The sequence below is a fragment of the Bos taurus genome, chromosome 5, assembly GCF_002263795.3.
Source record: "Bos taurus isolate L1 Dominette 01449 registration number 42190680 breed Hereford chromosome 5, ARS-UCD2.0, whole genome shotgun sequence".
NCBI lineage: Eukaryota > Metazoa > Chordata > Mammalia > Artiodactyla > Bovidae > Bos > Bos taurus.
Window position 1 is genome coordinate 91,827,949 of NC_037332.1, and position 26,692 is coordinate 91,854,640.

At 35.9% G+C, this 26,692-nt stretch overlaps 1 protein-coding gene across 5 annotated transcripts in view; it reads right to left on the minus strand.

The window, feature by feature from the left end:
* Positions 1-26,692, minus strand: part of PIK3C2G (phosphatidylinositol-4-phosphate 3-kinase catalytic subunit type 2 gamma) — a 669,869-nt gene that overhangs the window by 429,222 nt on the left and 213,955 nt on the right. For 3 of the 5 annotated variants that reach the window (XM_059886331.1, XM_059886332.1, XM_010805449.4), the window contains exons 2-4: positions 14,110-14,871; positions 9,757-9,839; positions 4,629-4,786 (exon numbers count right to left, since the gene is read on the minus strand). In XM_059886331.1, the coding sequence (XP_059742314.1) occupies positions 4,629-4,786; positions 9,757-9,839; positions 14,110-14,790 (922 nt within the window). In that variant the 5' untranslated portion in view covers positions 14,791-14,871. Of the gene's footprint in view, positions 1-4,628; positions 4,787-9,756; positions 9,840-14,109; positions 14,872-26,692 lie in introns of those variants that run through there. The other 2 variants (NM_001206512.2, XM_010805453.4) reach the window with 2 other exon arrangements.

Here is a 26,692-nt window from a genome sequence, read left to right on the forward strand (position 1 = left end):
AGATCAAGCTTTTATCAATAAAATGTTTAGAGAAACAAACGGTAGTGATCATCAAGGAATTAGAGATTATAGAAATGCCCGGACATAGGAGAGAGTATCTTATATGTGCTACTGCTTGGTAATATTGACTGAAATATTATGAATTGAAGCTAGAGGAAAATATAGCCACAAGCAAAATCAAGACTGGAAAAGCTTTGAAAAGAAGGGGAGAGCAATGCCAATGAAAAATGGCAGGGAAATATTTCCAAAGACTCCAGTTTATTTTAATTAATTTGACTTTCCCATTTCCAGGACTGTATGGCCTATGCTATTTCATAGTATGTATGAATTCATTATTTCACTACAGTCAGTTGTTGCAGTTTACATGAACGACTCCATAAGCTAGTTTCTAACTGTTACTCCTCTTCTGTGCTTTGGTGTCAGGTCTTCTACTACTCATGTTACTCTTTGGATGTCTCATTACCACTTCAAATTCAGCATGTCTGTATCTGAAATTACCATTTTTCTCCTTGAAGCCAAATAGTTAAGTGTCTGTAAGTTAAACTTTTCATCCATATTGTAAGCCAACAAGTACCATGGTTTACTTTAAGGAGATTTTATACCTGTATCTTCAATTTGGCAGCTAATATGATCCTTTTCCCAGTTTCTCATAGTTGCCAACTTCATACAACCCTTCTCAATCTGTTGTCCATATTGCCTACCATATTGAAAAGGTGAAGACCCACTCGTGACTTTTTAAATTATGCTACTTTGCAGCTTAAATCTAGTTTTTATGCATCCTTCTCGATCCCTTTACATCTCTTTTGATGTAAAAGTATCACTGTTGTTTTGCTTAGTATTAAGTCATGTCCAATTTTTGTGACCCCATGGACTGCAGCACACCAGGCTTCCCCGTCCTTCACTATCTCCTGGAGTTTGCTCAGACTCATGTCCATTGAGTCGATGATGCCATCCAACCATCTCATCCTGTGTCATCCGCTGCTTCTTCTATACTCAATCTTTTCAGCATCAGGGTCTTTTCCAGTGAGCTGGAGTATCACTGCTTTTTATTAAATCTAACTTCTTCACATATGATTCTTCCATCACTGGTTTCTAGTGTCATCAATTTAAAGCCCTTCTCTTATGTAATATTCCCCACTCTAAAGATGCTTTTGTCTTTTCTTTAAAATAATCTTTTTCTATTTAATATTCCAATAAAATCACTCTTCTTCCATTATATTCCCTTAAGGATAGTATCTTATTTATTTCTTTAATTTATGCCTTCTCATTACTGCCAAATTTCTTTACAGAGTACATAACTGCTGCCAATAGTTCTCAATTACTCTTTAATCTTTGCAAACTGGCTTCTACCACTTTACAGGTCACAAATGACTTCCTAATACAGTTCCAACTATGCATCATTTAAATTTAGAAAGTAAAGACACTGGCTTTAGAATAACTTTGGAGTTGGAAAAAAGGACAGGGTATCTTCTTCACTGAATTGATAGCTGAAGATTGTAGAAGCAGAGACGACCTTGTTCAAAACACCTGCTCCTCCAGAAGGATTCTATTTTCTCACTCTGGGGGAAACAGAATTCTCTTTGGATGAGAATCTCTCACTGTCTCCTCCTCTTTCTGTCTAGATTTTGTTACAGCTTCTGTTTTTTACTGGTCATTCTTGAAATGCTCTTCAGATTTTTATTCTTTAGAGTACATCTATATTATTCAGTTCAGTTCAGTTCAGTTGCTCAGTCGTGTCCGACTCTTTGCAACCCCATGAACTGCAGTACGTCAGGCCTCCCTGTCCATCACCAACTCCTGGAGTTCACCCAAACTCATGTCCATCAAGTCGGTGATGCCATCCAGCCATCTCATCCTCTATCTATATTATTGGTAAAGCACTAATGTAAAGTAGTGAAGGGATCACAGTTTTGGCGTAAAAATTAGTTTAAAATGAAAACATTTGAAATCTTATCTGTACTTTTCTTATCTGAATAAAGCCAAGTCTCATAATACAGATGCTATTAATTTCCTTCTGAGAGAGCTTCCTGCAAATTCCAGGAAGGAGACAGACTGCCCATCCACTAGCTTAAAAAGATATATAATTATTGTTTTTTCTAGCTTAAGCTTTAAATACCTCCCCCTGCACACATTTTTATATTATGCTGTTATATAAATGTATACCTCTGAGTTTCAGCAGGTCATTCATTAATGAATAACCCCTGCATGACTGTGTAAAGAAACCTTGTCTTTTGCCTTGTTAATCTGTTTATTGTCAATTATGTAACAGTCCTAATCCCACTTCAAATTTAAATGGGCAGAGGAAAAGTTTTTCTCCTAAGAGTAGCATACACTACTCTGTATATTTTCATAAATGTGTCTTGTCTCCCTCTCTACTTTTTCCTCCTTCTCCTAATTCATCCCTTCCTGCTCCTCCTTCTTATAAACACTCTTAGTATCTTTGAGGCCACAGACATCCTCTTTACCACTGTACATTTCTAACACTTAACACAGTGACCTAATCACTTTACTGAAACTTCTTGTAAAAGTCAAAAATGGCCTCTGGTTTGCCAAATCCAATATTGGAAATTAAATATTATAAACTGGAAGATCAGGAGTGGTCTCCCTAGTTCATAATTCTTCTTCTTCTCCAGCCACTGAAGTCAACATTACTCAGATATCATTCTGATTGGATCAAGGTGCAACACCGCATTGACCTTGGTGGTCCAATCAGAACCCTGCTTTCAGAAACTGGGAAGTGGATCTGAAAGCAGCTCTTTTGCCCCTTTTCTCTTTGCCCATTTCTGTTCCCCTGTAACTTTGAAAGAACCTAATTAAGTAGTTAAAGATTGATTAGTTCTCTAGAGCAACACCCCCCCCCCGCCCCCGCCCCTTAGCGATCCTGCAGACATGTCCCACAGGGAAGATAACATTTGAAGAGAGAGTCAGTCAACCTGCACAGAACAGAGAACAATGCAGAACCCAGCCTTCTGCCTCCACGATTCACTGAGATTCTTCCCCCACTTGTTTCCCTTCAAAAACTGTCAGGGCTGAGCAGAATCTTTGGAGTGGCCTTGGGGCATGAGTCCATCTTCTCCACAGATTGCCGGCTTTTCTGATTAAAGCACCTTCAATAATTCCTCCTGATTATTGGTTTTTAGCCGTGAGCAGCCAAACCTGAGTTTGGTAACAGATCCAACAGATTGAACTTTCTTTAGAGATTGAACTTTCTTAAGGTAGCTGGCCAAATAACTTTTAAGCTTGAGCCTGGCTTTCCATGTGTTTCAGAAAAGTAAGGGAAATGAGTCAGCAGAAAGTAAGAGAAACATAAGAAACAGTTTTACAGAGAGGAGATAAGGTGAGAGACATACAGGGATTTTGGACTGCTTGTACATCAGATTTTTCTTCCCAAATGTTTTCTGAATTCCTACTCCTAAATGCTAAAGAAATACCTGTAATCCTTAAAAAAAATTATTTAACTTATATCAGCAGGAGTTGGTTTCTGTTAGTTTCAAACCAGATAATCCTAATATTCCTACATAATATCGTTATGTTTGCAGTCATCTGTACTAACTTGGAGCCTTAGCTAGAGTAAGAAAGAAAAAACAACAACAACAACAAAAAAATCTAGTAATCATAATGAAACTACAGTCCATGGGGTTACAAAGATTCGGACATGACTGAGTGACTAACACTTCTACTTCAATGAAAAAATTGAAATCAACCTTGAGTATTCATTGGAAGGACTGATGCTGAAGCTGAAACTCCAGTAACTTTGGCCATCTGATGTGAAGAGCCAAAAAGACCCTGATGCTGGGAAAGATTGAAGACAGGAGGAGAAGGGGACAACAGAGGAGGAGATGGTTGGATGGCATCACTGATTCAATGGATATGAGTTTGAGCAAACTCCAGGAGATAGTGAAGGACAGGGAAGCCTGATGTGTTGCCATCCATGGGGTTGCAAAGAGTCAGACATGACTTAGCAACTGAACAACAACAATTTGTCAAGGAACAGCAGTTGATAGGTAGAAACAGTAAAACAAAGGTTGTTTGAAGAACAAAATTGTTTTGCAAAAAGGTTGACTGTAACAGTGAAATAAATATTAAACAACTTAAAGAGATTCTAAAACTTTAGGGAATAAGAATCATCCGGTGAGTTTGATAAGATAGATACCTGGGATCCATCTGCAGAGACTGATTCAGTATATCTGTTAACTATGCTGGACTGACAGGACTATTACTCTGAAGATACAGGCTGTGTATCAATGTCTATTCAATCTCCCAGTTTATTTACTTTTGAATAAAACAGTTGTTTCTAAAGGATAAGAACAGCCATTTCCACTTACATGTAGCCTTTCTCTAGAATCTTTCTGAAATTTAGCTTTTATTTTTAATATGTTAAAAACTTGCTATACTTGCTATTTCATAGCAGGAAAACAAGGTGTCCTGGGGTGAGCTATGGAGAGAGTTCTTTGAAACAATAGCTAAAAAAATGTTAAAAGATTTCCAGCTGTTTTCCTGTTACTTCACTTCAGGGCAAAATACTAGCTAATACTGCTTCTCTTAATGACTTCAGACTGTGGGCTCAAGGCTAGGCAGCTCATACGAGCTTTAGGTAGATTTTTATACTTATTTGCAAGATTGCTTACCACATGGGATAAAATGAAGTCCTTTTGTTGAGTTATCAGTAAAAATATTTATATTAAACTTAGTATTAGAAAAGAGCTTATATGGAAATGCTGTAGTCGTGCTCCAAATCTTCCCAGAATTGGAATCCATGTCAGCGGCATGATATGTTTCTCTTATTCTGAAAAATATATGTGAAAAAGTACTTAGGACAAAATTTCAAGAAACTTCTTGAAGGGTTTGCAATAGAAGATTTAATATAGGAAAGTAGGCAGCAGCTGATTTGTGGTACAGTGCTGTTAGCTAGGCTAGCTTAGTAAAGATTACAGTTAAACCAAAAACAACTGTAAATGTCTGGTCTTTAAGTTTTCTCTGGAGCATCTCATTTAAAGCAATTAGGAATATATTGTCCAGCAAAAACAGGAGAGGAATAGTTGCTATTGCTGCCTTCTCTCCCACAAATGCACACACACACTATATTGCATTCCTTTTTGTATCCCATCAGACACACACACACACACACACACACACACACACACACACTATGATAATTCATTTTTGTATCCCACCATCACCCAACACAGTCCATAAACATGAAAGGGGTTCCGCAAATTCTTCTAAATGCTTTATTGAATGGAAAACTTTTTGCCAGTGCACAACTACACAGCCAGCCAAGCAGACTTGGAATTTTGTGACAGCATAGAAAGAAATTTCATTAGACCTGCCTGATGGCTAATGCCTGACAATCCCATGGGGGATAATACCATTTGCCAGATTTCCAAGAGAAAAGATTTTCCTTGCCTGTCACAAGTTTGCCTCTGATGGACTTTTGTAACAGCCCCTCCCAACTTCCCTTCTCCTTTATGAAAGTTTTCCTCGCCTTTGCTTTACTTGGACTTGCCTGTGGTTTTCTGTAATTACATGTCCCAAATTGTAATTTTTTGCTTCTCCCAAATAAACCCATTTTGGTGATGAAAAAGGAATACATTGTCACTCATAAAATATGAAAATTCACCCTGAACAGTGACTATTGCTTCATGGACATTTCCTTTGAAGCTTGAACTCGTGCCTTTCTCAAGCCAGAAGTCACTCATTTATTATTTATTCATTTATTGATGGTTAAATTCTCTTGTTTGTGTCAAATCGGTAAGTACAATTCTTGGCAGCTCATTTTCTTTAAAATTTGGATTTTACACAAATATTTGGATTTTACATAAATAATTGAGTTCAGAAGTCATTTGTACATTCTGCACAATTACTTGCTGTGTCAGAGTCAGAGAATTGCAAAATAGTTTCTCCTTGGAGCCAGGAGCCTTGAGTTTGAACCCTGATTCTCTTATTCAGTAGTTTTATGGTCAGAGGCAAGTTATTTGACCAGTTTCTTTGTTTGCACAAATGAGAATATTTATATCTACTTTAAAGTTTTATGTGAGAAAAGGCATATAAAAGACTTTTGTAGAATGTAAAGCAATATATGCATGTAATATATCATAATTATCATTATATATCATTATAGCTGAATCCCTGTAGAGCTATATTTTTATGCCTACATGTAGAGTATAACGTAAAATTTGTAACTAGCTATTTAAAATGCTTTTGATGATGACTATGAAATCTTGGATTATTTTTACTTTTTTGTTAATTTTGCAGAACCCTAAACTTTCTAGTACTTTTCCTGAATGAAAAATTATGCATTCTGTGTAATATATCAGATATATTACATTCTTGACATTCATCCTAACAATTTATGCAGCATTAAAGTAGTATAGGCTCACTGAGGTAGCTCCATCTCTGTACCCTTAAACTCTACCAAAACATCCCTTCGTTAAGGGACCTCACAAGTGGAAAAGTACATGTTCATCCAATGGGCCTGGCATGCATAAGGATCACCTTGTTTTCTGGATTCCATCCCCAAAGTTTTTGACTCGGTAGGTAAGTGGAGGATTCCCACCCCCACCCCCATTTTTTTCTCCCAGCAGTTTCCCAAATAAGTCAATACTACTACAGTTCAAGAACCACTACTTAGGATAAACATATAGGCCACTCTTCCTTCTTTTACCCTCCATCAAAGGTTTTTACTCCATTTCTGAATTGAGGAGTTTGATGATCTAGCATTCAACCATATGATAAGATACTACTCAATGCATACATGCATGATTTAACCTTCTGCCATTTTAGAGAATTAAATTTAAAATGTAAATTCATGACTCTTTCTTTTCTAAACCTTCACTGAGCATCTACTGTGGGCCCAAAACTTTTTTTGTGTACTATTGCTCTGGTGACTCAGACAGTAAAGAATTCGCCTGCATTGCAGGAGAAATGGGTTTGATCCCCAGGGTGGAAAATTCCCTGGAGAAGGAAACAGCTGTCCACTCCAATATGCCTAGAGAATTCCATGGACAGAGGAGCCTGGCAGGCTACACTACATAGGGTTGCAAAGAGTTGGATATAACTGAGTGACTTTGACTGTTGCTCTCTGATGGCCTTTGCTGCAGCAGCTTAAAGCACGGTTTTAGTTCCCAGCCAGAGATTGAAGTCAGGCCATGGCAGTGAGAGTGCTGAATCCTAACCACTAGACCCCCAGTGACCAGTGACCAGTGACCAGCGGCCAGTGACAAGGCCCTGGCCCATCAGATGTGTAAAAGTGAATTTTTGAATAGAGATGGAAAGTAGTGGAACAAGTAAAGTGTTTATTAGGAGGAAAAGAGCACATGTGGATAGGCACATGGATGGGCTAAGAGAAAGTCATGCCCTCACAAGAGTTTGAATCCCTTTTATGGGATATTTCTTCTGAGTTTCCTTTGGCCATTCATCTTGCTTTCCCTGGTTCTGAGTCTGTATTTGGTTTATCTCAGGGTCCTTCCTTGGGTCCAGGCACATCTCTTAGCCAAGATGGATTCTAGCAAATGTGCTATTGGATATTGACATCACCTGCTATGCCCTGGCACCGCCTTCCTTTTTGACCTTCAGGGAGCCTTCCTGCACATGTGTAATTGGGGAGATCTCTTTGACATTGAGAATGAGGAATATGGGGTCTTTTATCTCTTAACTGGGTAGGGCTCAACTCCTCTCTTACTCTTATCCTGGAGTATATGTCTACAGGGGACAAACTCTGGCTGCATAGCTTGGGACCCATCTGTCTTCTGTCTCACTATGATATTTTATTGTATCATAAAACTATATTTCTTGAGATATATGGCTTAAAAGTCTGTCATAACAGGAAACCAGATTCCATAAATTAGGGAGCCTCTTGAAGGATATGTAACAGGAATGTTAACAGCATTTTTAGGTATGGTTACTTAAATACTAGGAAAAAACACAAATGAAATTGGATATATAAATCCATTCTACTAGGGCTTTCCAGAAAGTCTGGAGACTGTCTTAAGAAATTCGTCTTTCAAATTCGATTTGGTCTGTTTTTGAATGAAAGAGCTTTGGATATTTGGATATCTAAATATTTTTGGAAGTATTTGGACACCAGCACATAGTAGGTCCTCAAAAAAATTGTTGAGTGAACAGTTTGTGTACAAAATAATTATGCATATATAAATTCATTTTATATGAGTACATGCCAACAAAAATTATTGAAAACAAAAAAAGTAAATGTGTAAACGTAACCTTTGTCTTCTTTTTTACTACTTTAATATTTATTATTGTTTGGTTGTCTTTTTTTAGTACTCATGGTTACTTTGAAAGAAACTCTTGAGAAAAATTCCATCTAAGAGTTTAAAAATGTACCATGAGCTACTGAAAAACCATCCCATAAAATATATTTATGTCACTATTAAGAAGATTTCACCAAAGAATACATACTAAACTCTCTTGGGGAAAAAAAAGTTATGAGAGAGACTAATAAGTGTTTTTTGATGGAGCTATACCAAGTATTACCTTGTGATATGAAGAGAGCTATTTCTCATGCTTCGAGAGTAGAAATTATCACGTCTTAAATTTTATTAAAGTGTCAAGTTCCTGGCACTGCTTGTCAGGTTGTTACAGTGGGTAGCTTATTCTTGAAAGAATCAATATTGATATCTTTAAAGATCCTAATTTAGGAACCCAAAGTGCCATTTAAAATTTTCTTCTGTGAACTGGAGCAAGAAATTAATTAAAGATTGAATATGGGTTCATGGATTTGAAATGCTTTTTTTTTTTTTTGTATGTGTGTGCCCTTTGGTTCTTTCAATATGGCAACAAGGTTTTTAAACTTGACCTTGCTTTTCAGTTTTCTTGCTTGTTCTTCGTTTGAATCTCTCTCATGCATGAACTAGTTACTAGGCATTCAGGTAGCTTTTTAAGATAATGATTAAATAAATGGTTCAAATCTTTAAATCCAAATGATCATTCAGCAGGCAGCAGCTATAGTTGATAAATATGTTTACTTATGTGTATATTTATTACACTTAAAACAGCCAAAAATATAAAAATCAAGGTAATTAAAATGAAAGTGCACTAATTTTTCAAAAATTTCAGAAATCTGAGCAAAAGAAGAAATGGCATTATATAAATTTTCATTGATTAATGAAAGATTGGTCTTTAAAAAGGAGGCATCTACCTTTATGAGTTCTTTATTTAGGTTAGCAAAAAGGGGATCTGTGATTTCTTGGTAATCTCCCCTAGTGATCAAATTTGTTTCTCAGTGGACAAACACCCATGCATTTGTTCAGTATTCTGGCAGCCCATTCAGGGTAAGATTGAGTTATTAAGCAGAAGGTATTCTCATTGTTCTAAATAGTATATTCCATTTAGGATATACTATTGGATATATAGTATATATATATAGGATATATATAGAAGGATAAATTCATGCTAGTTTGGGACAGAGCCACAGAAGTCAGTCACTTATGTGCTAGTTAAATGAGAAGTTAATTTACCACAAACCAAGCTATTAGCAAACAGCATGAGCAAGCCCAAAGTTAAAATATTCATCGTTAGCAGATTTTCAGGGGAAATTTTAATTTTACTGTAAACAACGAAACAATACCAGAAGTTGATTAATGAACTACTGTGTAATAAATGTATCCATTTAACTACGTTAAAAATTATAGAGCTTTAACATTCTATATGCAAGATTAGTCAATTCAGGGATGTTAAAATAGACAAATTCATGCATGTTCTAGAAATGTCAAAGTTGAATGAAATAGCAGCACTCACTTTTTTACTTTGTTGCAAAAGGATGCCAAACTCATATTACTGCCTTGAGCTACTTCAACCAGCTGAATGGAACAACCTGTCAGCTTAAAGTAAAAACTGTTAAAATAGTTTTGTGTGGAGAAAGGTAAATACAATTCTAAAATTTTTATTTTGTTTTAAAAAGCCATTCTGCTTTTAATTTTATTTTTAAAACTTTACTGAAAAAATACAAATGGAAAAATACATAAATCTGGAATATATTTGAACTTTGAGGAATATATGCAAATGTGAATATTATTATCCAATCAAAATATACATTTCTATCACTTTAGAAAGTTCCCCCATATCTCCTTCTATCAGTCTCAACATGTATTTGGTAACTGTTAATTCACATTTCTGTCACCATAGATTAAGTGTATATGCTCTTGTGTTTCTGTCTTCTTTCATTTAAATCATACATATTTTAAAATTTATGCTGTCATACATTATCAATAGTTTATCTTTTTTATTTCCTATTAGTAGTCTTTTTCATTACTATTCCACAGTTTGTTTACCCATTTTCTTTTTGATGGACAGGTGTGTTGTTTGTAGTTTGGGAGTATTGTAAAGAAAAATATTAATTTTCATATGCAAGTGTTTTTTGGACATGTGTTTCACTTCTTGTGAATAAGTGCATAAATGACTCAGTCAGAGGGTAGGTTAACTTTAAAAGAAAAATCTTTGCTTTATGTATTTTGAAGCTGTCACTAGGTACATATGCATTGAAATTTATTATGTCTTCCTGATTGATCCTTTTATTATTATGAAATGACCCTTTTCTTTCTCTAGTAATATCTTGCCTTGAACTGTACTTTTTCTGATATTTGTAACTACACAAAGCTTTGTTTTGCTGGTTGAATGTTAAATATTTTTATTTTTTTACTTTCAAACTATCTGTACCTATGCTTTTCAAATTTGGCTCTTGTAAATAGTACTTGTCTTTCTTATCTAGTTTGGAGTGGATTTAGTATATTTCTGGATGTGGTTGGGTTTAAGAGTGCCATGTTCACACATACTTCTATTCGTTTCTTCTAGTTTGTTTTGTTCTTCTATTTCTCCTTCCCTGACTTTTTCAGTCTATTTGCTTTTTCTCCTGTTTCATTTAATTCCTCTGTTGGATTTTTAGTTTTTCTTTTTTTTTTTTACTGTTCTTGTAGTGGTTTTACTAGCTTTGAAATTACAATATGCATCCTAAATATTTCACAGTTTACTTAGAGTTAATACTGTACTACTGCATTTAAAATGTAAGAACTTTCAAGAGCAAATAACATTTACCCCCTTCATCTTTTATGCTCTTGTTGTCTTTTACTTTTTATTTACATATACAGTAATCCTCATAATGAAATTCTATTTTTTTGCTTTATACAGCTGTCTTTAAAAAAAATAAGATTAATGTAGTTTTTCCTATTTACTAACATATTTACCATTTGTTCTGTTCTTTTCTAGATTCCATCTGGTATAATTTTCTTTGCATATAAAGCACTTTGATGTTTTTTGTGTGTATGTGAATTAAGTTTTCTCTACATTTGTTTATATGATAATTTTTTATTTCATTTAAAATTTCAAGCATGTACTCAATGAGTACAGAAGTATGAATTCTTTTCTTTTCTTTTTTAAATAAAACTTTAAAAATGCCATTCCATTGTCATTTGGCTTTCATTGTTTCTGAAAAGATAATGCTTTACTTCAAAATGTTTCATTGCATGAAATATTTTTTCCGCCTCTCTGCTGCCTTTTATGATCTTTTCAAATTTGGTCTTCATATGTCTTAGTAAATTTGTCTACATATGGTTGTCTTTGCATTTATAGTTTGAGATATATTGATTTTCTTATATCTGTAATTTAATATTTTGTACCCAGTTTGATAAAATTCAGGGCATTATTTCTTAAAATGAATTTTTCCATCTTTCCTCTCTGTTAGCTTTCCAAATTATCCATGTGTTAAACTGTTTGTCTCATAAGTTTCTTAGTCCTGCTCACTTTTATAAAGTTCTTTTATTTTCTTTTTTTCAGTTTGGATAATTTCTCTTATTTTTCTTTCAAGTATTGTTTTTTCCCTCTATCATCCTTTATGTTTTTAATCATACCCACTGACTTTTTCTTTGCAGGTATACTTTTATTACTAAATTTCCCATTAGTCTTTGTTTTTTCACAGTTTCTTGTTTCCTCCTGAGATTGCTCATTTGTCTATTCATTATGTTCACAATTACTTCTTCTACTTGAACATCCTTTTAATAACTTCCTCGAGTCACTGTCTGTTAATTCCAACATCTGTTCTATCTCAGAATCTATTCACTGAGTTATTTTCTTGATTATGGTTCAGAATTCCCTATTCTTTACACATCTTTTGCATTTGTTATTAAATATTGGATATTGTAGATGACACATTAGGAATTGTTTCTACAAACTACAGTTTTTCTCTGGCAGGCAGTTAAGATCCCTTTGGTCTTGTCTGCCTTGATTTTATTTTTTGTGAGGCCACATCTAAATGGTATGTAGAGCATTTATTATAGAGAACGACTTTTGCTCTTAAGAGATAGTTTTGTGTGATCTCAATCAAATACCAGAAGTGCTCTGCTCAGTCTTCTCTTGCAGGATCAGAACTTGTGGCCTGCGTAACTTCTATTTGTGTGTGGTGAATATGATCTCTTGGCCAACAATCTGCAGTATAAATCCCATCCATTGCATAGCTTCTTCTATGGTCTGCTCTGCAAATCACAGCTTCCTTTGCAGCCTAGAACTGCGTCTCTGCCTCCTCAGTTTAGTGAGGCTGTTGTCATTCAGTCGCTCAGTTGTGTCCAGCTCTTTGTGACCGCATGGACTGCAGGCTTCTCTGTCCTATCTTCTGGAGTTTGCTTAAACTCATGTCCGCTGAGTCCATGATACCATCCAACCATCTCACCCTCTGTCATCCCCTTCTCCTCCTGCCCTCTGTCTTTCCCAGCATCAGGATCTTTTCCCATGAGTTGGCTCTCTGCATGAGGTGGCCAAAGTATTGGAGCTTCAGCTTCAGCGTCAGTTCTTCCAGTGAATATTCAGCATGGATTCCTTTATGATTGACTGATTCGATCTCTTGCTGTCCAAGGGACTCTCAAGAGTCTTCTCCAACACCACAGTTTGAAAACATCAGTTCTTTGGCACTCAGCCTTCTTTAGGTACTGCGGCTCAGATTAGGCTCCACTAGCAGCAGCCTGCCTAGTACCAGGAAAAAGCCCTGCAGAAACCAGAATGACCATAACAACGCTTGGGTGTTTCTCTTCTCTCAAGGATCACTGTCTCGACTGATTCTTCAGTCTTGAAGGCAGTAGTTTCATGTATTTTGTCTAATTTGATAGTTGTTTTCAGTGGTAAGAGAAAGTTTAGTACTTGTTATACCATCATGATCAGAAGTAGAGGTTCCTAAAATTCATCCACTTTTAATTCAAATCCCTTGAGGTGTTATTTCTTCTGCAAGTGCCTCAGACACAGTCGTGTCTTCTCTAATGAACTCATCCTCTGTGTTATTTTACTGTGTTGCCATTATTCATTTGCATGTAAATTTGAACAATATGCTATTCCTAAATTCAGGTATCATGGATTTTTCTTCTTTGTTATGCCTAGTATATCATATATAACTTAATAATAATGATAAATAGTTGTCAAATAAATGAAGAATCCTTTTGTCTAACCCTGTAAATTACAACTGGAATAATGTTTCTTCTTTTTATTGTTTACTTCTTGTTTCCCTTGTTTCTAGATTCAGTATAGCAGAGAAGTGTTCAAATATTATGCAAGAGGCTTTGTGGTTACTAAAATGATTGGAAAACTACTAATGAACCCATCAGGATGAATTGCATAATGATTACTTAATTTCCTACTCTTGAAATGTTCCCAGTAGATGGTGCCTGCCAACAGGGTAATTTAGAAGCCTCTGAGTAAAGGGCCATTTTTCCTACCAATAATATGATGTTTTAATTCATGGTAATGTAACTCAAAATATAAATGTAATGAAATGCATTTGTGTTTCTATGTGTGCATAATAACACAATAAGAATGAAAAATACAATCATATAAACCCCCAACTATGATATTTTTTATTTAATAAAATGTAAATATTATACTACACTATTTAATTTTGATGAAACAAGAACTTTAAAAATATTATAAAAGCTCTTTCTTTAGAAAAAATCATTAATTCACAAAAATGGAATTTGTGAATAATAAGCATTTTTTCAAAAGTAATAGTAATACATTCCCTTACTGAAGATTAGTTACTCTTGTTACCAAATCTACCCAGCACATTATTGATTGATTCTTTCAAATTCGTATTTTTAGGTTTACAAATATGGTACATACCTCAGTGTTCTTTGGGTGTGTACTTTCCCATGTCCTGGGTAGAGAAGAACCTTGAAAGGGCATCAGAGAAGACTCTACAACGTTCATATTTCTCCTGCTTTTGTTTTCTTCTTTCGGCATCAAGTTAGTTGACAAGAATGGGTATATAGGAAGAACGCTGCTTTCAAATCCTATATGGTAGTTATGATTTTCATTTTCCAGTTGACTCTGTGAATTATTTTTATCCAGACTGGTAGATGATAGAGGCAAAATATTGAATCCGTAATCATCAGCACCGTGGTATTTTCCTATGGGATTTCCCCAAGAGCTTCCTTTATTGATGTTTTGAGGATTTGGTAGCACAGAATGCCTACTAAAACCAATTACTGGTGTTTCCCTAACTTGGTGACAGGAGAGTTCTGAGCTTTTAGAAGTGAATTCATTCAAGGACGTTTGGTGTATTTCATCTAATGAATGTGTTCTTGAGTCCCAGTGTAGTGCACTGGGCACAAAAAAGGCATTTTCTTCGATTTCTCTCTGACAGAGTGGGATTTTGTTACTGATCTCCTCTACTACATTATCAAAACCTAGACTGACTAGGCTAGAAAAAAGAGGTTGATTCAAGGAGGGGAATTCTTGGTGCTCCTGCTGCTTTTCATGTGATTCACTGGAATTTAGATCTGTTTTCCAGTAATATGCCATTCTTTATTTTATGTAACTGAGAGGGTTGACTCAGCTCCAAATATCTCTTCAATGATATTATAAAAGATGATAGGAGTTTTCCTAGACAAATGATAAAAGGAAATTTAAAAAATGTGATTAATTAGAAATAAAAGAGCTTTCAAGAAAAAAACATGTTGAATAAATACAGACAATTGTTTCGAAGTTTCCCCATAGCAAATGAGATAAACCCATGAGTTATATAAAAATCCATCAGGGCTCACATAATTAAAGTCCGAGGGGAAGTATTGACTTCAGAGACACGCATGAAACTCCTGTAGTAGAAAACTAAGTCCACTTCAGTCATGATGGTGGTTTCATGAACGAAAGCCAGTATTCCCCTTTGGACGGACTCCTTTTCTACTGAAAATCCACTGGCCCATGGCAACATTATCTCCTTCTATATTTAATCATCTATAGCATGCTAGTATGCTAAAGGAACTTAACAGTCTCTTCATGATTATTCCATTCCTAGATACAGTCTTAACTTTTTTCTGCCCTCCATAAGCAGTCATCTTGTAGGTTGGGTAGACCCTTTCATATCCTCCCCAGAACTTCTTTAAATAATTGCAAACTTCTCCAAAGCAACTTTCATTAAGTTTACTGATGAGAAAATTCAACTGTTTATCAATTTCTATTTTAACTTATCTCTCTGCAATATTTCAACCCTTTTGTTCACTATACTTATTTAAAATTTTCTTGTCGTGTCCTACATTGACTCTCTGTGACACTGTACTCTCTGAGTTCTGTATTAGCTCTTCCTCAAGAATCCCCTGCCGTATTGTTCATTAGCTACTGGACCCCTTGTCAAAGCTTTTCTTCTCAATCATTCTCTGCATGTAAATTACTTCATACCTCCTATGGCTTAAATTACCATCTACATATCAATAACCCTAACACAGGACCATTCTTATTATTGTCTCCACTTGGAATTTTTTTTAACCTCTAAGAGAAAGTTCAAAACCTAAATCAAAATTCACCCAAAAGCCTGCTTTTATTCGTCTTCTGTGACAGAAAATGGCCCGACAATTCACTCAGTTTCTTAGACCAGAAACCAGGGTTTTATCTTTGAGTCTTCCCACACCTTCATTCTTCTACCTCCAGTAAATCACCAGTTCCTGTAGGGGATCTGGCTTCCTTTTTTGTCTACCACTGTCACAATCCTACTCTAAAGTTTTCTAATCCTCTCATCTGCAATGTTGCAGTTCTCTGAAACTGCTTCCACATTTTCTACAATTCATTCTTGAGTCTTGTAATCCAATTTTTATGTTGTACTGTTATATTTAAGAGACTAACCAAATATCAGCTTTGTACATAACAGTGGTTTCCTACTGTCTCAGGGTAACATGTATAAATGTTATATATGTAACTTTTTCTTTCCCACTAAATCATTAGGCCATGTTAGTCTTTTCACTTATAACTCAGTACTTAGTGCTTTGCTTCACTCAGAGTAGTTGCTCATTTGCATTTATTGATCGAATGATTTAAATGTTGGAAAAATTATAGTTGAATTATAAAAAAGTGACACTGAAAAGTATTTCTGTCATTTTGTGGATTTATTTGGAGGAGGAGGTGGCAATCCACTCCAGTGTTCTTGCCTGGAAGGTCCCATGGACAGCAGAGCTGGACAGGCTACAGTCCATGGGGGTCACAAAGGGTTGGACACGACTGACTGAGTGACTAAACAACAACAACAACATGGATTTATTAATTGCCTTAACAATTATATGTGTGTTAAGGAAAAAAACATTTTAAAAGGTGATTATAATAGTCATTACCTATCAAATACCATTTTCTATCAATGTGTTTTGCAATGACAAATAATTTTTATTATATTGGCACGGAGGGTCTACTTGAAACCCACAACCACCTGAGACATAAACGAGTTAGATTTATTATGTTTCAGTCAAGAAATTGTGCTGATTCAAGAAAGATTTTCAGGAGATATAAATAAAATGGAACTTCAGAAGATATAAATAAAATGTGTATAGAAGGATATGTGAAATAGAAAATTAATCTATAAAATTTATTCCAAACTATTCAAATTGATGGGTCACATAGATACATTATCTAGCCGTAATCCCTTTTGCAGAAATTGCCATTTTTTTCATTTCCACAGTAGTAGTGAAAGGTATGTTTTATTAAAGCAAATTATACACTAACAAAAACAGAAGATATTAAGAAGAGGTAGCAAGAATACAAGGAAGAACTATACAAAAAAGATCTTCATGACCCAGATAATCACAATGGTGTGATCATTCACCTAGAGCAGGACATCCTGGAATGTGAAGTTAAGTGGGCCTTAGGAAGCATACTACAAACAAAGCTAGTGGAGGAGATGGAATTCCAGTTGAGCTATTTCAAATCCTAAAAGATGATGCTGTGAAAGTGCTGCACTCAATAGGCCTGCAAATTTGGAAAACTCAACAGTGGCCACGGGACTAGAAAAGGTCAGTTTCCGTTCCAATCCCAAAGAAAGGCAATGCCAAAGAATGCTCAAACTACTGCACAATTGCACTGATTTCACACTCTAGTAAAGTAATGCCCAAATTTCTCTAAGCCAGGCTTCAACAGTACATGCACTGTGAACTTCCAGATGTTCAGGCTGGATTTAGAAAAGGTAGAGGAACCAGAGATCAAATTGCCAACATCCATTGGATCATTGAAAAAGCAAGAGAGTTCCAGAAAAATATTTACTTCTACTTTATTGACTATGCCAAAGTTTTTACTTTGTGGATCACAACAAACTGTGGGAAATTCTGAAAGAGATGGGAATACCAGACCACCTGACCTGCCTCCTGAGAAATCTTTATGCAGGTCAGGAAGCAACAGTTAGAACTGGACATGGAACAACAGACTGGTTCCAAATAGGAAAAGGAGTACGTCAAGGCTATATATTGTCACCCTGCTTATTTAACTTCTATGCAGAGTACATCATGAGAAACACTGGGCTGGATGAAGCACAAGCTAGAATCAAGATTGCTGGGAGAAATATCAATAACCTCAGATATGCAGATGACACCACCCTTATGGCAGAAAATGAAGAACTAAAGAGCCTCTTGATGAAGGTGAAAGAGGAGAGTGAAAAAGTTGGCTTAAAACCCAACATGCAGAAAACTATGATCATGGCATCCGGTCCCATAACTTCATGGCAAATAGATGGAGAAACTGGAAACAGTGGCAGACTTTATTGTGGGGGCTCCAAAATCACTGCAGATGGTGATTGCAGCCATGAAATTAAAAGACACTTACTCCTTGGAAGAAAAGTCATGACCAACCTAGGCAGCATATTGAAAAGCAGAGAAATAACTTTGCCAACAAGATCCATCTAGTCAAAGTTATCATTTTTCCAGTAGTCATGTATGTATGTGAGAGGTAGACTATAAAGAAAGCTGAGCGCCAAAGAATTGATGCTTTTGAACTGTGGTGCTGAAGACTTTTGAGAGCCCCTTGGATTGCCAAGGAGATCCAACCAGTCCATCGTAAGAGAAATCAGTCCTGAATATTCATTGGAAGGATTGATGCTGAAGCTGAAACTCCGATACTTTGGCCACCTGATGGGAAGAACTAACTAATTTGAAAAGACCCTGATGCTGGGAAAGTTTGAACGTGGGAGGAGAAGGGGATGACAGAGGATGAGGTGGTTGGATGGCATCACTGACTCAATGGACGTGAGTTTGGGTAAACTCCAGGAGTTGGCAATGGACAGGGAGATCTGGCATGCTGCAATCCATGGGTTGCAAAGAGTCGGACACAACTGAGTGAACTGAACTGAACTGATACACTCTCTTCTGTCTCTGTCATGGAAGTCAGAATTTTCCAGCAAGTGTGACTTTCCTCTGACAACCGTAGTTAATATCCTGTTCTAGTCTTCCATAGTCTAGCCTGCTGTGTCTTGTCTTAGCTTAAATGTGGTAAATATGGCTATATCATGTTGACTTTTTAAATTTTTGGGTATTTCAAATGAACTGAGTGTTTTTTAATTATTTTAAATTTTTTTCTAGAGCCACAGGGGAAGTCTTTAAATGAAATATCAGTGGTATAATGCTGAAATTAAAGATTCAGGTAAGCTGTACCACCTGGGTGTTATTAATAATAATGATTCTGAACATCTTTTGAGCACCCACTCTGGTGCAGTACTCAATAGACTGCTTTGTTTATATGAATTAACATATCCTCTCAACCTGTGATATTATTACTGCCATTTAACAAATTCGAAAACTGAGGCACAGAAAGGTGAATCAACTTACCCAATGTCTAAGAGTTTGTGTTCATAGATTTGTTTTAAATGGGAATTAAAAAGAAGCAAGTGAGTGATAATTCCATACTAATGTAACATCTGGAGCATGCCGGAATTTAGGCACTGAAAGACAGCATTAACTTAATTCAAACTATCTTTGCTGAAAAGAGTTGGAAACGTAAACATTTTTATTAATAATAATATTTTCCATCCATTTCTCACAGCACTGAAACTTGAAATGAGTGAGAGGCCCTCTTTGAAAAAAATCTCATTATAGTGAGATAAAGGAGAATGATAAATACTTATTCGTATTGAAAAGGTAATAAAACAGAAACTACATCCAGATCCACTTTTATAATATTAAATTTGGTGATTTTAAGAAATTCCTAATAATTTTATGTCTCCTCTTTACCATGACAGTCCAGAAGATAGACTATATCTTAGTTTAAAAATAAATAAAAATGTGATTGAGTGCCACCTGGTAAATGTATGCAGTCTGCATTAGGAAGTAATGCATAAAATAACTAAAAGTCATATACCTTGACTTTGAGAATTATACATACTATGTGCTAGCATGCATGCTCAATTGCTCAGTCGTGTCCAATTCATTGCAACCCCATGGACTGTAGCCTGCCAGACTCCTCTGTCCATGGGATTTTCGAGGAAACAATACTGGAGTGGATTGCCATTTCCTATTCCAGGGGATCTTTCTAACCCAGGGATCAAACCCGCATGTCCATGTTAGCAGGTGGATTCTTTACCACTGCGCCACCTGGGAAGCCCTATTATATATATATACTACATGGCATCAAATATGTCATAATAGGGATGACATGGCTGTTGGTTCCTGATTTAAATAACACTCTGTCGAATTATAGGAAAAAACTCTGTGGTAGGTAAAATAATGCCCCCCTCCTCCAGCATTTCCATATCTTAATCCCTGGAACATGTGAATATGTTAGGTTACACGATGAAGAAGAATCAAGGCTCTAAATGTAGTTAAGTTTCCTAATCATCTGACCTTAAATTAGGAAATTACCTGAATAGGATCAGTACAATCACAAGAGGGCTTACCACTTGGCACAGTGGTAAGGAATCTGCCTGCCAATGCAGGATACCCAGGTTCAATCCGTGGATTGGGAAGATCCCCTGGAGGAGGAAATGGCAACCCACTCCCGTATTCTTGCCTGGGAAATCCCATGGATAGAGAAGCCTGGTGGGCTACAGTCCATGGGGTTGCAAAGAGTCAGACATGACTGAGGGACTGAGTGTGCGCACACACACACACCCTCACACACACACACATACAATCACAAGGATACTTAAAGGAAGAAGAGGTCAGAGTGATACTCAGGAAGGACTAAACCTGATTTTATTGGCTTTGAAGATATAGTAAGGGGTCCATGAGCCAAGCAATGTGAGCAGCCTCTAGAAGCTAGAAAGGGGAAGGGAATGGATTTCCCCCAGATGCCTCCAGAAGGGAGCACATCCCTTATAACACCTTGATTTTTGCACGGTGACACTTGCATTGTATTTCCTACCTATAACATTGTATGATAATTTGTGTGGTTTTAAGTCACTTAAGTTTGTGATCATTTGTTACACTGGCAACAGAAAATCGATACAACATGAAAACTGGAATGTGATTAATGAATGGATTGGAAAATCAGGGACTTGAAGAAGGATAGCAGACCACACAAAAACATTTCCCCAGTCTTTGTTGGTAAGTCTAGCTAAATTCAAACAGGGAAGTTCAAAAGTGTTAATAATGACAAATTTGTATTCTTCAATAGCTTTTAACTTCCTATTCAGTTTGACTTTCAAGAGATCTGTTTTTATTGAAGACTAAATGCTCAATTGCCCTCAAAGAACAAGTAAAGACAAAACCTGGGTACCTCTCAGAGAAAGGGCAGCCCCTACTAGCAGCTTCCACTCTGTAAATCTCCTAAGATGCAAATATCATCCAAATAGCCCCAGTGTTCAGAATGGGAACAAAAAGATGTTTATTTTACAAAAGAACAAAGAACCTTTCTGAAAATTGTCTGTTTTTGATCCAAAAAGTTCTGGCTGCATTACTGAATCACTATATCTGCAGGGACAAGATGAGAAGAGGGTGGAGGGAGTAAATTATGACATTGAAGGAACATGATTTTTGTTTCAGATAGCAAGTTGTAACGTGTTGAAAATTTAGCAGTTTTTAAAATACGTATTCATGTCTTGGGAGATAAAGATTGTGCCAGCATAAGGCATGTCAAAGCATAACCAAGCTAAGCCATCTGTATTTCAGCAAGGTGGAGGGCAAGTCCACATTATCTGTAGCAGCAAACCTGGGTTCTGAGAAAAGTCTGAGTTGGCCGCATGGTCTGAAATTCCCATCTCTCCATCTTATGAGCCAATTTTATATGTCATACAGACACTATTTTAGATAGACATAAATATGATCTTTCTCAGCTCAATTTTCTGAATAAATACAGAGAAGACTCTAACTATTTATATATAATTTAATGATATATATAATTAAAGCATATTATGTATAAAATTTGCATTACCTTACTTTTTCCATTTCCAATTTGTAATTGAGTGGTAAGGTGAACATACTATTTTCACGAGCTCTGATTATTTTCATGTAAGCACAGACAGGAGATACTTAGGAAAAACATTAATTTCCGAGGAGTCTCTATCAGGTGCCTTTTTATGTGAATAATTGACATTTTCTTATTAATGTATAATCCTATAGAAGACACTTCCTATTAGACTGCCTCAAGCACTTTTATGTGGAAAATTTGAAGCTGTCACTTATGCTTATTTTTAAGGGATATTGACTTGAAAATATCAATTCATTTATTCACACCTCTATTTACTCATTTGCACATTTATTTATTCAGTATGTGTTTTAAAATACATTGTGTCAAGTACTGTGCAAAGCACTGGGAATATAAAAAAGATAAAGCACAGCTCTTGCCCTCAAGTGTTTCACAGACATAAATTTATAATACAGATGTATGAGAATGGCTTTAATAGACAAAGTCTTCATTTTGTTTTGTGAAATTTCATATAGAACGTCATTAAGATTATTTTGCTTTAGAAAGTGCAGAAGTAAAATTCATAAAGGATATATTTAAGGTTTATATATTGGGTATGTTTTGTTCAGGTCACTGAGCACTGGTTTCAAGAATACTTCAATTCCTAAGTATTGTTAAGGTTTTAGCCTCAAACATGATAAAGCAGTTGAAGCAGTAATTCATTCAATTCCTCTGAGTGTGTCTTAAGAATAAACATGACAATGGAAAGTCAGCCTCCAGCTCTGAGTAACAGCTTTGGGGGAAATTACCTAGTGGGAATGAAGCCTGTTTCAGGGCAGGACAGAGAGAGTCAGGGAATATGACACCAACCCTGAAGCGAGGAAATCTTCAGACCCAATCCGGTTAACCCTTGAAATACGACACTCAGTCACTGAACTGAACTGAAGGGGCTCCATAAATACAGCCAAGTGGTATTTGGGAAGAACTAGCAGTGTTTCGCCTATTAGACAAATCTATTCTGAAAAAATTAGGACTAAAAAATTTTATGTGATTTAAGCAGTAGTGGCTGCTGTTTTCTTTGCCTGCTTTTGCAACTAATACGTAGATCCCCATCCCTTATTTAAGTCTCTGTTATTGAATGTTTGGCCAATACAAGAGGCATGGGTTTGATCCCTGGGTCAGGAAGATCCTCTGGAGAAGGAAATGGCAACTCACTCCAGTTATTCTTACCTAGGAAGTCCCATGAGCAGAGGAGCCTGCAGGGCTATAATCCGTGGGGTTGCAAAAGAGTCAGACACAACTGAGTGACTAAACAACAACCTTGAGTGTTCTATTAGTAATGAATGAGTAAATTAGAGGGTTCTGTCAATAATTTACTTGGTTTCCAGAGAAATACTTTACATTAAATTTTAAGTAACAACATTAGGAAAAGACAGTTGCAATTTATCAAAGTGGATTGAGAAGGGTTTCAGGAAGAGATGATTCCTAAACTAAGAGGAAAAAAGGAGCAGTTTTCCAGACAGGTTTGGCAAAAGGAAGAGGAGGTCCTTGGTTTTCCAGACAGAGACTATTATTTTTAAAAAGTCAAGAAGAAAAATAGGAAGAAAGAAAAATAAGAATAGAAAAGAGGGGATAAAAGAAACTATGAAATACAAAAGAAAGATGAAAGATGGAAGAAAAATGAAGATGTGAAAAGATACTCTGTTGGAACAGAGTGTTGTAGAGCATGAGAAAGACTAACATAGTCTTGTAACATAAATGGAAAGAGAATTGTCATCAGGTTTTATGGCAGGAACACCTGTGCCAAGTGGATAATTGACTCTTCTGTTTAAGAGATACAAGGAAAGAAATTGGGAACCAAAAATATGTCTTCACTTAACTGATTTCCAAATTAAAATTCCTCTAACTGTCATGGTCACATGAGAGCTTAGGGAGTATTGTTTTTATGGACTTTTTATTTATAAGCTACTGAAGAATAAACTTCAGATTAATCAAAAAGATGGAGATACATCAACGTTGAGACTACTGATGAGCATTAAATATGCACATAGTATCTTGAAGAACTCAGATAGATGAGGGATATAGGAGGCAGTTTAGTATGGCTGCACTGAAAATGTAGATAGAATTCAACTTTAGTAAAAGGTAGGGAAAATGAAGAGAACATGTACACGTTTTTGGAAGAGTTTTTATTAACCACATGGTGACTGTGTTAGAATTATTATCCTTATAATACTTTGTGTGTAATGCTTGGTAAAACAACCAGTATTCTCAGAAGTATAGAATTATAACTGAAAGCATCAGAATGAACTCATCAGATTTTTTTTTCAAAAGAAATCACATTTATTTATCTATAGTTTTCTTCATTGGAAAAGTCTAGAAATAAAGCCCATCCTAACAGCAGCGAGCATCTCTACCATCCAGGCTGTGATATAAAAATACCACTTTCTATGAAAAGAAACAAAGCTACTTGAAGTACCACCTGTCTTTGAGAAAACGGCATGTAATGTAACATGAGCCTGCTGTTGCTGCTGCTAGGTCGCTTCAGTCGTGTCCAACTCTTAGCGACCCCATGGACTAGAGCCTACCAGGCTCCTCCATCCATGGGATTTTCCAGGCAAGAGTACTGGAGTGGGTTGCCATCGCCTTCTCCAAACATGAGCCTAGAAAATCCTATTATTCTAGTTTTAATAAGGAGGTTGTCACAGAATATAAGGATGCACCAATTGAAGTTGAGAGCCAACTTGAAAAGGCTTACATTGTCCAAAAAGTATAATAAACTGAAATGGATGAAAACATATCAAACATGTTAGATGCACGAATTCATAATGATACACATTCATACCTACAACGAATTGATTGCCTTTGTACGACACAGGACTAATAAACTACACAATAAAACATGTTTTGTCCTTTTTTATATGAAATGATCTAAGTAATAATATGAAAGGATTTGAAATAATAAAAAATGTTATGAATAATATGAAGTGATCTAAGTAATAAATGAGGCAAAGTTTCTCTTTGTACAAGTACTGCAAAAGATAAGTGAAGAAAGAATGATGAAGCCAGGTTATCAATATTTTACAGTAAGTCATGAATTATAAAATCTAGGCATCTAGCATTGGTGGCTGCTAATGTCACAAAAAGAGGAGTAGCTAGCATTTTGTGCTCTCTTTAAGAGTTCAAAACTACCATGAAGTCTTGCCAACAAAATCTAATCTTAATCGATCTACGTATGCTTCTAGATCCAGTGACCACGGACAAGGGTACAGGATAGAACTAAATCAGGATGGAAACTGATATAGAAAATTAAGCTAGATTCTTCTGCAAATAAATTAGAAGACAAAAAACAGAGATGAAATACATCAATTTAAAAAGACTGTAAAAACCCATTCCTGTACCCCTCCAAAGGAATAGAGACTGTAAAACAAAGCCATAAACTTTAGGGATACACATTTCAATGATGAAACTACGTAGAAAAGTACAGATGTGACATCAGAAGAGCTGTTTTTCTTGGGGAAGGAAGGGTATTGTAAGAGGGGTTGGAGAGGTTTTTGGGGTGGCAAAAAATGCTTATTTCTTGACATATAGGGTAGTCAGAAGGTTGTTCAATTTATTTATAATAGTACATTAAGCTAAATATTTAGTTTATGTAGTTGGTAATATCATACATTTTAAAAAAGGAATGGGTACCCAGATTTATTGGCCATATGGAACTTGAGGACTTGTACAAATCTAAGTGAAGATGCTGAATAAGTATTTGCATATATAATCTTCAATTCAGGAGATAAATTTTGTAGCTGGACCCATAAGCCTTGTCTAAGGAGCAGTTGAGGACTAAAATAGCTATAAATGAATCTGAGAATGGAATCCCATTGTGGGGGGAAACCAATATTTAATAAATGAATCTAAAAAGAAAAGGTACAGAATAGTCTGGAAGGTAGGAAGAGGAACTGTAAGCCACTGTCACTTCATTTTCTCCACTTTTGATCCTGATAAGAGAGAAAGCAGTGAAAGGCAAGTGACTTCCTTTCAGGAACCTTATTATGAAGTTGCACATAACCCTTCTGCTCACTTTCATTGGCCTCAATATATATCTGCAAGGAAGCCTGGGGAATGCAGTTCCTTACTGTGTTTCCAGGAGACCAGAAGAAGCACAGATATTCTTTTACTAGAAATGATGGAGGAAATTGAAGTTCTCTGGACAGCCTTAAGTTAGAATGCAAAAGGAAGATGCTGAACTAGCTGCAATTAGGAGCAAAAGTCTTTAATGGATGTGGAAAAGCAAGGTCAGGGGATGGCAGTAAGAGAAGGGACATTAGTAGGAGAGCAAAATGTTATGGGATCCTGGTTGTACTTGTCTCCTCTTCTTGAAATAATGGCCATGGGAGAATGAACAACTTCCACAGAACTGCAAAGAAGCAGAGTACTTGGAGAGCCAGGGTTACTTTTTGGAAAAGGAAGTGAAGAGGCTAAGAAATCAACAGTGCATCTTGCACAGATTAAATCTCAACCAAAGAAATACCTCTCACTACTTATTTTATACATATGGATTTCTGTTACTCCTCTTACTTTGAGGGATTATGGAATACAAAACATTAGTTAATTATTCAACTCCAGTTCTTAAAATTTGGCTTCCCTGGTGGTTCAGGTGGTAAAGAATCTGCCTGCAATGCAGAAGACCTGTGTTTGATCTATGGGTTGGGAAGAGTCCCTGGAAGAGGGCATGGCAACCCACTCCAGTATTCTTGCCTTGAAAACCACCAGAGACAGAGGAGCCTGGCAGGCTATATGGGATCTCAAGGAATCAGACATGACTGAATGATGAAAAACAGCACAGTTCTTAAAATTATCTGTTTAATTTCATTTTAATTAAATTTTTAAATTTAAACTTTTAATTTAATTTTTAAAATTTATTTTTTAATTGGAGTATCATGAATATTTTTTTTTAATAATGGCAAATACTGCTATGTTTTTAGTAAAGAACTTGAAGCATATTGAAGTTACATGTTTAGAATACAAGACCATTCTTTAAAGGGATTTGTATTTATGGAACATTATATATTTTCATCATAAAATACCAACAATAGATTGTTCTCTTTTCTTTCAGACTGTTTAGAACTAA